At 37.1% G+C, this 13,470-nt stretch overlaps 1 protein-coding gene across 8 annotated transcripts in view; it reads left to right on the top strand.

Moving 5' to 3' along the window:
- Positions 1-13,470, top strand: part of ALDH1A2 (aldehyde dehydrogenase 1 family member A2) — a 100,304-nt gene that overhangs the window by 27,173 nt on the left and 59,661 nt on the right. For all 8 annotated transcript variants that reach the window (XR_006704668.1, XM_045449603.1, XM_045449604.1 and 5 more), the window contains 2 exons: positions 10,287-10,391; positions 10,574-10,714. Coding sequence is in view for 7 of the 8 variants with exons in the window: in XM_045449603.1 (XP_045305559.1) it covers positions 10,287-10,391; positions 10,574-10,714 (246 nt within the window). In the remaining variant the exon portion in view is untranslated. The remainder of the gene's footprint in view (positions 1-10,286; positions 10,392-10,573; positions 10,715-13,470) is intronic.

A 13,470-nucleotide genomic window follows, 5' to 3' on the forward strand; every position in this document is an offset into this window, starting at 1 on the left:
CCACAAAATGGTCACTATTAATAAAGAAGGAGAAAAAACCCTAATCTGAGGCTTTGCAGGGATTCCAGGTTCTTGCTATGTGTCATCGCTTGTCCAGTCTGTGGCATTTTTACGAAGTGGCCATAATGTAAGTCAGATTAAATGCACAGGATATATACATTTAATCAACAGCCATTGGAGTCTATGGTGCTGGAAGAGTTATAAGAGCCCTGTGAATGCAAATTTATTGCAAAAGAATTCAAGGGGTGGGGGAATGAACGTCTGCTGAATGGTACTACCTGACACGGGACACCAAAAAACTTTCCAGAGTGAGTGATTTAAGTGTAAGGTTTGGCTTGTAAAGCTGCCAGCTGCTTGGTTTCAAAACTTGAAACATTTCCAAAACATTGGATGAGGCACTTTATATGTGCACTAGAGTAAATACTCTGGTTTTACTGCCAATTTAAATGTGCTCAGTTTACAGTAATGAGCTTGTATAGGCATTACCTTGTTTATAGAAAGTGGAACAGGAAGAAATGAACATTAACCATTACCAGTAGCAATTCCCATTGCCTTCTACCACAACACTGATGGCAAGTATAGTTTCTTCCGATTTGGGAATATGTCACAACTGACATTGGTGTGCACTTGGCTTTAATGCCATGTTGCTTCAACAGAGTAACAAATGCTGTAATTCAATGTGACTCTGATAAGGCGGCTCAGACCAGTTGGCTGTTTCTTACTCTTTTCTTAAAACAGATGTCAAGAGCATTCTCAAATATGGGGATCATGGGGCAGTGGGGTAGGTAGGATTGATGATATATAATTGAGTTTGTTTTAGCCAGGTCTGTTCTCTACAAGTGAGTCAGTCATTGGAATGATTTATTTTCTCTTTAAAGAATTATTTGGTGGTTGACGCGCTACATGGAAGCAGTGGCCTTTGTCTTTTGGGATGTCTGGCGCAAGTACCCCTTTAGCCCTTTTGTACCCTTGGGATCATATACTGGAGACAGACAGGTATATTTAACCTGAAAGACGTAATTTGCTCATCCTGGAAAAGAAAGACAATCCGGAAATCTAAGGAGACACTAGCAGGCACTAAGCACCTACTTAGTACAAACTTTTGAGGAAGAAAAGGGAAGGGAAGATGGGATGGGAGGGTGTTAACAGGAAGAGTCCATGGAAACCTGCATCTTAAGAGACTCATCCTCTTGAGTTCAGCTGTGTTTAGACTAGACTTTTTATAACAAAATTGTCCTTACTGATTGCCTGGGACTCCTTGTCTTTATCTCTGCAATCGTTTGCTTGGCTTTTGAGAACGTTTTGGCCCAAGTACACATACTTAGGATTCCGGATTATGCTACCCAAGAATACCACGATTCCCCTACAGTGTAATCCCTTCTCCACTCCGTGGGCTACTAGTGAAATTCAGGTATTGACCAAAACCACAAACACAAGACGTGTCTGCAAATAGCAGGATTGTGATGACACAAGTCGATGGCTGGGTCTCAAATTGTTCTCCGCCAGGGGCTCTGTATGTGTTCTGGCTGGTCTTGCTTTAATGCTTTTTCTAACTGTATTTTCATGTGAAAAAAGGAAAGAAATCTAGTTATCCAGTCTTGAACAGTTCAAAATATTGAACACCTGAATGTTCATAGGACATGAGTTCCAGCTCTATTTTCCCTATCTCAACGTTTTCTTTTCCCACTACCCCCATTTCTCTTCATCATGGTTCCCTTTTCGATTCATTGTTTCTCAGTGGGAAATCTGTAAAGCTTATTTTTCTCAGACTCTTCAATTCTAACAACTACATTTTAAAAAAATATTTGTTTTCTAACACTACTTTTTTCAGTATTTATTTTCCATATCTTTTCAAAGTTTCTTCTTCCTGTATCCTCTGCCGTATTTTTCACTCCTTTTAGACACAGCTCTCTCTAAATGTATCAATTTACAACATTGGAAAGAATCTTTTCTCATGTCTCCCTTCTTTCTGTGAGTGTGACCGGCTTTCTGACCTATGTCCTCTCTGGATTTTCGTGGTTTGGAGGACCTGCGTGCTGGAAGGCACCCTGCTTACTCTGAAGCCAGTGCCGCGGTAGAGGCTGGGGCTGGGTTTCCAGGGCGCTCAACCCCTGGAGCTGCTGCTAGGGTCTGGGGACTCCTGGAGGGAAGGAGAGCAGCTAAACTTGGATTTCTTCCTTCTCTGTCACACTTCCTAAACCAGTGTATCAGATAATCTTCAGAGAGGAGCTGAAGTCGAGGAGGAGGGGTAGATCGGGCCAGCTGAATCATCTTATTAGGGATAGAATTTCTTTCCTTTACCTTATCCTTTCCCTACCCTGGGTCATACTCCCTCATTATTTCTTGTTTTCCTGAAGTGTTCTTCTAACATGTCAGCCCACACCGCTATCTCCCTTCTCTGAGGTACACTCCTGCAGTGGTTATCTCTACCATTCATCTTGGCACTAAATCATAGAGTGCCTTACATTATTTAACTTTCCTGAAAGTAATCTTGTCTCTGAAACATAATTATAAGTTCCAGGACAGCAGAGAGCAGAGTACATGTCTTCTGTGGGTTTTCAGTAGAATCTAAAACAACTCTGTGTTTAGAGTAGACCTTTTGTTTTTTTGTTTTTTTTTTTTGTTTTTTTGTTTTTAGATTTTATTTTTAAGCAATCTCCATACCCAGTGTGGGGCTTGAACCCACAACCCTGAGATCAAAAATCACATGTTTCACCAACTGAGCCAGTGAGGTGCCCTTAAAATAGGCTTTCAGTGAACATTTGGCAGTTTTTTTCCTGCAAAATCAAATTTCTGCTCAGCTCTTCCTTTTTCTGTTAGTTCCACCTTTTTTGTTTTGTTTTGTTTTCTACTGAATCTTTTTCTACAGGGGAGGATTGGGAGAGAGTTTTGCAGGTCCCTCAATTTTGTGAAGAGGTTACATTGCAACTAAGAGCCATAACTCTTCTTGAGACTGTTTCTTAGAGTATAATTTTTAAAGTCACATAATTTAATGGGTTAATAGTTGCTGCCAAAAGTTGCTGCCCAGGATTTCCACTTCTGGCTGTAAGGTAAGCAATATACTGTAATGGACCCTTCTGTCGCAGCGCAACCAGATCTTGCATGAACTAATGTGTGTGTATAAATATATGCGTTTAAATTTCATTTCCCAATGATTTATTGATAGTATATTGATCTCGTATCCTGGGGCTTTGCTAAATTTTACTTTCAGCGTTTTTTTGTAGATTTCTTAGGAATTTCCAGACAGGCAATCATGTCTGAAGAAAAAAAGACAATATCACTTTATTTTCAACCTTTTTGCCTTTCATTTTTTCTGCTTTATTATACGGTGTGGCATGAAATATTATTACAATATGTAATTGAAACAGCTATCCATGCATACATTAATTTTAATATATTAATTGAAAGAACAGTGATATTAAAATGAGTTGGGAACGGAAGGAAAATGTAAAAGCTGGGTTTTCTATAAAAGCAAATGCTGCTATTAGTTCTAAGAGTAGTAAAGTAAGCCTCCATCAAACAGCAGCAGAGTACACATTCTTCTCGAGTTCATATGGAGCATTCAGTAAGATAGACCACATTCTAGACCATGAAACACACTTCAACAAATTTAAAAGAGTAGAAATCATATAAAAAATACTCCCAGACCACAATAGAGTAAAACTATAAATTAATAGCAGAAAACTGGAAAATCCCAAAATATTTGGAGATTAAAGAACATATTTCTAAATAACACATGAATCAAAGAGTAAGTCTCAAGAGAAATTTAAAATGTTTTAAACTAAATGAAAATACAACTTACCAAAATTTGTGGGATGCAGTGAAAATGGTAGAGGAAAATTTACAGCATTGAGTTGCATATATTAGAAAATGAATAATCCAAGTTTCTACCTTAGAAAACTAGAAGAAGAAGAGCTATATAAATCTAAAGCAAGCAGAAGAAAAATAATAAAAAAATTATAGCAGAAATCAGTGAAATTGAAAACAGAAAACAATAGAGAATATCACTAAAACCATGGACTGGTTCTTTGAAAAGGTCAATAAAATTGATAAATATCTAGCTTGTCTAACAAAGAGAAAAAGCGAGAAGACATAAATTTTGAATACCAGAAATGAAAGAGGGACCATCAATGGACATTATAAGGATGATAAAGGAATTTTGTGAACAAATCTGTGCCCACAAATTTGGTAACTAATGGGCAAATTATCTATCTATCTATCTGTCTTTTTTTATTTTATTTTGAAAAGAGAGCATAGGGGAGAGGGAGAGGGAGAGAGAGAATCTTAAGCAGGCTCCATGCTCAGCATGGAGCCCAGTGCTGGGCTGGATTTCATGACCAGGAGATTATGACCTGAGCCAAAATCAAGAGTCAAACCCTTAACCAACTGAGCCACCCAGATGCTCCAATGGGTCAATTTCTTGAAAGACAGATTTTACCAAAAGTCACACAAGGAGAAATAGATAAAAAGCCCTGTATTTATTGAAGAAATTGAACACATAGCTAAAAAACCTTTTTGACAGAGAAAACTCCAAGCCCAGATACTTTTACCAGCAAATTCTATCAAATATTTAAGGACAAAATAATGCCACTTCTACGAAAACTCTTCCAGAAAATTGAAGAGAGGAGAAGAATACTTTCCATCTTACTCTTTGAGACCAGAATTACCCAGATACCAATACCAAAGACATTTTAAAAATACAGAAATTCTTAAAATCTTAACACCTACCAACTTGGCACCCACTCCTGAGATATTCATCACTTGTTGCCCGCCTCTCCATGGTTCTTTTGAAAAGAAATGATCTTGACCCAAACTTGGCCCTTTAATGGCTTCAAACATACGTGGCTTTCTTCTTTATGGTTACATATATTTGGACCCAAGGGTAGTTATTTCATTTACATCTGGAGGTGCTTCAAAAAATGTCCTGAAACCAACCAAGTGCTCTTCTCAGGAGGTTGACCTAAGAGATGCACAAAAAAGGAATAGTTGTTGGTGGGAACCAAGGATGGAAACTCATATTGGCTAACCCTAAATGGGCCCATATAAATTTAATAAGTCGAATTAGTAATTAGTAACCTTCCAAAAATAAAAGAGCACTGGTCCAGATTTTTTTAAATGTTTATTATTGAGAGAGAGAGCAAGCAGGGGAGGGGCAAGTAGAGAGGGGGACAGAGGATCTGAAGTGGACTCTGCACTGACAGCAGCGAGCCCAATGTGGGGCTTGAACTCATGAACCTTGAGATCATGACCTGAGTTGAAGTTGGATGTTCACCCAACTGAGCCACCCAGATGCCCCTGGTCCAGATGGTTTTAGTGGTGATTTCTAGCAAACATACCAATTCTGTGTAGTATTTTCCAGAAAATAGAAGCAAAAGGATCACTCCCTAACTCATCTAATATGGCCAGCATTACTGTAATACTAAAACCAGATAAAGACATACAGGAAAGGAAAACTACAGACCAATACCTCTTATTAACATAAATGCAAATACTGTAAAAAATGTTGACACATAAAATCCAACAGTATATTATACACCACAACAAAGTGGGATTTATTCCAGGTATACAAGACTGGTTCAGAATTCAAAAATCATTTATTATGATCTGTTACATCAACAGGCTAATGAAAAAAACTCATACGATAGCATCTGTACATTTAGAATTAGCATTTGACAAAATCCAACACCCGTTCATGGTAAAAAAAAAAAAAAAAAAAACTCTCCACAACTAAAAATAAAGGAATTTCCTCAACTGGATGATAAATACCTACATAAAACCTCTTGCTGACATCATGCTTAATGACAAGAAATTATATAGATGCTTTCTATGAATAGGAACAAGAAACCCCTTTTTGCCACTCCTGTTGAACATTGTGCTGAAAGTCCTACCTAATATAGTAAAACCAGAAAAGGAAATAACATGTATATAGACTGGGAAGGAAGAAATAAAACTGTCTCTGTTCATAAATAACATGATTGTCTAGGTAGAAAATCCCTAAGAATTCAAACACACAAAAAAGAGAAAAAAACCCTTCTGGAACTAATAAACAATTATAGGATATAAGGATAATGTACAAAAATCATTTTATATTCACTAATAAAATAACCTAAAATTTATAAAGATATAAATGAAGACTGTAAGAGATATACTGACAAATCCACAACCAAAGCAAGAGATTTCAACACAGCTTTTTAATTATTGGTAGGACATGCAGATAAAATGTTAATAACAATTCATTTGTTGCATTACTGGTGATGTTAACCTTGATTGCTTGATTAAGGTGCTGTCTGTCAAGTTTCTCTAATAAAGTGTCTATTTTCCCCTTTGTAATTAGGAAGTATCTTGTGGGAATATACTTTGAGACTACATTAACATCCAATTTTTCATTATACTTTTACCCACCAATTTTATCATCCACTGATGATTTTGCCTCCAGCAATTACTACTATGATGTTTGACAAATGGTGATTATCTAATTCCACCATTCCTTCACAACTGTTAGTTGGAATTCTCCTACGAAGCAGAACTTCATCTTATCCCCCCATTTATATATTCATTAAAATAATTTGTATCATTATGGGCTCTTGAGTGCCTTTTTCATTCTATAAGTAATCATTGCTATCATTATTTATTTTGTTGCTTAAATTATGTCAGTATTGGCCATTGGGAGCCTGGTTAGGGAAGAACTATTGATATAGTATTCAAAATTTTTGAAATAGCCTAGAGAAGCTGAAAATCTTCAAGTATTAGAGGTATTTGCTAGTCGGTGTACCAACAAAGTTACCAGTACAAGTTTTTTAAGTGTCATAAGGCTAGGTCTACAAAAAGAATAACCTAGTAAAAATCAAATATTTTAACCTTCAGCATACCAGGAAAAATAGTCATCACATTTACCATCTGGGTCTGTTGGATCCTTTGTATGCTTAAAATTTTAAGTTATTTTATGAAAAATGTACAGCAGTAGTAATAGTGAAACCCACAAAATTAGAACTTAAACCTAGCAAACCAAATTATTCTTCCATATTTTCCTGGATATTTAGAGGTATTGGCCAGGAATGGGTAAAGGGCCTTTGAATCTAACTATCTGCTTATCAGCCACCATGTATGAAACAGGAAATATTCATGTCATAAATACTGATTCCAGATTTTAAACATATCTCTAATAGGTTACAGCTTATTGTTACTTCTGGTTCTTGTATGTGCATTTTCACAATGTAATGCTACTGAAAAGTTTGAGTGCTTATAATTTTGTGTTAAAGAGGATGGCTATCTTTGTGTTCCATAATTATAGGATGTTTCCATTTTTAGGTTTTTTTTAAAGTTTGTTTATTTTGAGAGAGAGTACATGGGGTAGGGGCAGAGAGAGAGGGGGAGAGAATCTGAAGCATGCTCTGTGCTGAATGTACAGAGCCCAACACAGGTCTCAATCCCATGAACCCGTGAGTTCATGACCTGAGCCAAAATCGAGAGTCAGATGCTCAATCGACGCCCCTGTTTTTAATTTCTAATTTAAATTTCTAATTTAAACGTAGATTAGATTGATCAATGAAAAATTTTATTTCTACATAATATGTATCCTCTAGTCACCTTTGTGTATACACCTACCTTCAGTATTTGTCCACTTATGAATCCTATCAAGTAAATTTTTACACACAGATATCATAAAAGATAAAAGAATTATCACATATCCTTTTAGCAAAACAAGGTGGTCCAGGTTCTTGTTGCAAAATACTAAATAATTAACTCTGTCCTATTAAATGACTGAGTTAGAATATCATGTTTTCTTGGTGTATTCATAAATATCTTGTTTGCTCTTTAATTCCTGAGTTTGAGAAAATAGTCCAAACTTTTGCTTCGTCAACTTCACCCTCATCAGTAGAGTCTCCAGTGTTTCTCTCTCTTTGCCTTCATCTTCTGACTCATTTACGGTTGTGAAATATCTTTCTCTGTAATCTTCTCTTACTCATGATGGACTGAAATGAAAAATTCTGAGTTCCTAAATGCATTCAATGAAATCTAAAAAGAATATAACAAAGATGGTGTCTCCAGACTTCTTTTATGTGCTTTCAAAAGATGATGCATTAGTTTGGACAACACAATATGAAAACTGAAGGATGATGAAATAGTTGTAATTATTTATTCATTCTATGTCAGTTCCACAATTTTTTGTTTTGTTCTTTTTTAGCATGGTTGGAAATAATTGAGTGATGATGAAGTAATTCCTAGGATGACAAAATAGCAAAAGATCACTAAGGTCCTGTAGTGTATCTTAAATTTATAAGATGATCCATGCACCTAAATGAAAACAGTAAGAGAATGAATGAGTTTTATCCTGTTAAAAAATAAGTAATTTTTCTCTTTGATCTTTGGAAGACCTCTAAGAATCAGTAAAGGTCATGAAATCTCAATTCTTACAGATAGTTAGAACTGCTCAGTAAAGAAACTTAAAAACTAAAATTGGATTAAAAAGGTTAAGAAGTCTCTGTCAAATTGTGAATAAAGAGAATAAGGCATATTGGCAAGACCCCTCTTCCTTAAACCTGATAATGCTCTAGAAGTGAAACTAACCTCTCAATTTTTGACCTTTGTTACCTTGGAGGTCATACTGTGTTTCAAAGCAGTGTGCAGATATGATCAACTGTGAACTGTTAGGAAGTTTGTTACATGGAGTGGGAAGAGAACTAGACCAGGAGTCCAAGAACTATAGATCTAATTTAGGCTTGGACACGAACTCGTTTCTTTGGACTGAGCAATCCCACAGACTCTGATAACACTGGAAGGAGCAGTAGACTAGTCAGAGCCACAACGAGAACCTGCTTCATCAGACTCATAACCTCCCATCCTCACAACTTTCTCATCTTTGGTAGTGGTAATAAAATTCTGCCATTAAGGTTGTGAATATTTAGTGAGTTACTAGAGACTGTAAGACCCTGGAGGGCTGGCACTGCTAGTCCTCTTGGCCTGTCCTAGGTCTAGGAGTATCTAAGTACTTATTGAATAAATGAATACATTACATTTAGAAATTGTTTATAAATTGTTGTAAATTATAAAGCATGTTTATAAATCGTACACTTAAAATTTCTACAATTACAAGGCCATTGTGTTTATGCTTGTTACTTTTGAATTAAGTGCTTATGCAGATTTAAGGTCTTTTTTCTCTTTTGTCTTAAAAAGGGGAAACATAGGCTTCATTGTTTTATCAAATCAAGGCAAAATAAAGCTTTGGAATAATCTAGAACTTAGTATTTAAAATTGTAGATCTGTCTTCATTTAGCCTCATCTGTGATTTACTAAAATGGCAGACAATAACAAATCAATTTATCCTTGTGTTTGTTCTAAATTGACTGATGGCTTCTGACTTCAGAAATTTTCATGGTAATGCTATAAATTTTATAGAGTGAAATATCTTTGTGTATTCTTTGAGCTGTCATAGTCCAAACATTTTGTTTGGGTTTCTCTCTTTAATATCAATAAAAATTTTTACATTTCTTTGCCTATATTTTCTCCTTTTCTTCAACTCAGTCCTTACAAATCTTCTGAGATACTAACTTGAATATTTTTTTTAACTATAAGTCTCTTTGCCATTTTAATATAATCTCCATTTCCCTTATAAGGAAAACAAGACTGTTAAGAAATTCTTGAGAGACCAGTTTGAAAGACAGGCCTTTTCCCTTTGCTGAGTCGTGTAGCCTACCCAGCAAAGGGGAAGAAATCTAACTTGGATTTACACACGTAACTTGTTTAACTCACCAGTTAGAGTCATTGCACAGTTCAGGATCTGACTATAAATTAAGTGAATGCTTACTTATTTCAGCACCCTTCAAGTTCCCTGTGAAGTTACTTATGCCTCTGAGAGAGAAACTAGGATCTAAAGCGTGGTGACTCTCAGTTTGTTCCATGGTATTTACTCCTTTTGGATATTGGCCAGAATTTGGACAGTCAGTAAATATTTTCTCAGCTTTGTGTATTGTTTGTATGTATGTGAGACTCTGTGCTTCCATCTTTGTTTGACTCCCTCACTGGTTGGCAGGTTCACTAAAGGTAAGAACTATGTTTAATCTTTGGATAAACTTGAGATAAAAATATCATAGAGGAAATTTCTGAATTTGGGGAGAGGCTGGACTGCATACTGTTAAGGGTCTCTTGTAATGCTTCAAATTCTACACTTACGTGTCAACAAACATATAGAACAAATATCACTACCATGGCACTTCCATAATCCTTCACCATTGGTTGGCTTCCTATCACGTGTCTCACCGATCCCCTTCTGTTGTCTACTTCCGTAGATTTTTATTAACAACGAGTGGCAGAACTCAGAGAGCGGGAGAGTGTTCCCTGTCTATAATCCAGCCACAGGAGAGCCGGTGTGTGAAGTTCAAGAAGCAGACAAGGTATGTCCTTCTTAGAAAAAGATTCCCTATGAAATAACTGCCTTCAGGCAACAGAGCACTAAGCTTATCCTCCCCAGACACCAGCACTGACATTCATTCATCACCTTTTTCATCGAAGCAGGTGGTTCTTCCTTTATTTGGAGTGTTCTCTCTCTTTAGTTGTGCCTCTTCCTCTCTAACAGGCAGATATAGACAAAGCAGTGCAGGCAGCCCGCCTGGCTTTCTCTCTTGGTTCAGTGTGGAGAAGGATGGATGCTTCAGAAAGAGGCCGTCTGTTGGATAAGCTTGCAGACTTGGTGGAGCGAGACAGGGCAGTTCTTGCAGTAAGTAGCCTAAAAAAACATTAAGTCTTTACCCTAAATTTACTACTCCACTGAAATTTAGATTCCTCAGCCTTTCTGAAAATGTGGTGTGAAGTCAACTTGGGGGACAAGCTGAAGAGAACATAATACACATGAAAAATGAGAGGTGTTTGGCTTTTGGGATCAGATGGGGAGGTGCAAGACTAGCTGAGGATCTCTTCTTAGTAAATTTTGAAGAACAAAACCATAGCTTCCCATGACTAGAAAGGACGTTCTTGCCATCCTTTCCAACCTTAGCCCACCCTCGACCGACAAATCAAAACAAAAACAGTTAAGCAGCAGGAGAGTCACCATGAAGCTTAGGGAAAACCAACACCAAATGATTCATTTGAGGATCAATTGGACTGTTTTTTTACCTTCCCTGAGTTAACCTCTCTTGACTGAAGAGAATCCTTCAGAAGCAGAGGGCCTCTCAGGCACTTCTGCCCCCTTTGTTCTTCTGCCACTTTCTAGAACCAGGGGATAGGAGAGAGAGCAGGAGACAGCAACTGTCTTTCGCTAAATCATTTTCTCACATAAGGAGCATCCTCTCTCCTAGTGGTTTTTGTATTTGTTTGTTTTTTCTATTTATAAAATAAAAGTCCGTTTCTTAGGGAATACGAACTGCCTGAAACTGGAACCATTTGGGAATGTCTGTGTTGCGCACCAGGGATCTCCTCCTGGATAACCCACTGTTGATCAGTTAACGTTTAGGGTGTCCTTGTTCGTCAGGCGTTCAAACTGTGAACACTGTATCCTACCCTTCACGTGGGAAAACAGAGCACAATTGGGCTTGCTCTGGGAGGGAGAAGCCTTATGTCCTTCCTCAGTGTCACTGCTGCCATCATTCTTCCAGCCATCCCCTTCCAGGATCTGTTCATAGTATGGGAACAAAAATGAATCCTTTATGGAGATTATTTGGAACTCTGGCCCCTGTAACATTTACTTCTCTATAAAAACATTATCTAATCTGGTACTTCAAGGAAGACTGTTCCAGTGAGGTGTTTATGCGTTTTGCAATAAAGGTGTTTGTTCCGGGTAAAGTAGCTCCTTCTCAGATGTTCACGAGACACTGACCTATTAGAGACTCGGAAAAGCCCTAGTCACTATTTCTCAGATTTATTTAAGCCTCAACACTATTTTTCTGGCTAATCTATCAGTATCGTGCAAAACTGAATTCTTTGGAACACTTGGGGGGAAATGGTGGTCTGCAGGCTTATGTCTTCACTGGATTATGCTTTCTTCAAGCGTGAGGACTATATTTTACTTCTTTTGTGTTCCTGGGACATAAATGGTCAGGTAGAGAGGGCATATAGATTGTCTGTAAGTGTCTGTTTAATTGAGTGAAATCTATACAGTATTTACAACATTAGACTAGAGTGTATGTGTATATATATATGTCTACACATATATATACACACACATATATATATACATATATGTGTACACATATATGTATACATATATATATATACATATATATATATATATATATATATATATATATATATACACACACACACACACATACTGCAGTTATATTTTCATGTCATAAAATTCACATGCCATTCTTTTTCGGACATATGCCTCACCATGATCAGTTCCCTTTTGCCATTACACTTAAATGAGATTTCTGTTTTTAAACACTCCTCAGACCATGGGAGGAGTGATTTTTAATAAGAGATAGCCTCTGGAATAGACGGGAGCTTCTGACCAGAAAATGAAGTTAACACCTCATCCAAGTAAATATAATGAATCGAAAATAAACATAGGGCTGGCAACCCTCAGGTGAAATTGGCTGTTGTCAACAGCTCATTGGGACCATGTAGGTGGCTCAGATTCTGGTGACTGACTGCACTTCACTCTATACTGTGTGGAGCTTGGCTCTGTGCTGGCTGCCTGGAGAACATAATGCCCATCTCCTGAACATATACATGTTCTCAAAAGTACTGGGAAATAATTGGATTCCCGTTGGTAAAGGTGAACCAATGTACAGTGATAAGTGATGGGATCTTTTAAAATGAGTCCTATCTTATATGCACGTGAGTCCCATCAGATCCTTACCCACGTGAGTGGGTATGTTGCCCTGTAAGTGATTGTATTTTTATGTCATCGAATGGAGAATATTTCCATCTTAGTTTTGTCAGCGCTCACATCATTTTCACACCAGTATGAGTAATAAAGTGTCCTCACAGAGAAGGACTTGAGATTATAAACATATGTTTTTGCTTATTTTTAATTCATTAAACTTGTAACACCTTCAATATTTCTGAAGTCTAAATACTCCTTTCTCATTTCAGTGTGTCCATGTGGCTTTTTATGGTTGTTGCTACAATTCAAGCAGTTTAGGAACACCTCGTTCAAATAGAAACATTTGTAATCTACAACTGCTCGATATGTCTATTTTTATTCAATGGAACAGATACTTCACTTTTAATAGGTAATGGTTGTTAACATAAATATTTACCAAAAAGCAGCCCTGAAGTTGTTAAAGTGTGAGCTTCCCTAGAGGAGCTCTTGTTTATTTGATGGTAATAAATAAAGTCACTGTGCACGGTGGATATTCCATTTCTCAGCAGGGGTCTTGGCAGCGGTGGAAAACGCTTTATATTCTCATCAGTTGCATAAAGGCCCATGTCCCTGCTTCTCTTTATGGATTCAGATTACTGGTCTAGACTCCAACACATCCCCACGCAGCTCTGATCATTAATATAACAGAAGCTGGTTTGACAGGCAGA

The sequence above is a fragment of the Leopardus geoffroyi genome, chromosome B3, assembly GCF_018350155.1.
Source record: "Leopardus geoffroyi isolate Oge1 chromosome B3, O.geoffroyi_Oge1_pat1.0, whole genome shotgun sequence".
Lineage (NCBI taxonomy): Eukaryota > Metazoa > Chordata > Mammalia > Carnivora > Felidae > Leopardus > Leopardus geoffroyi.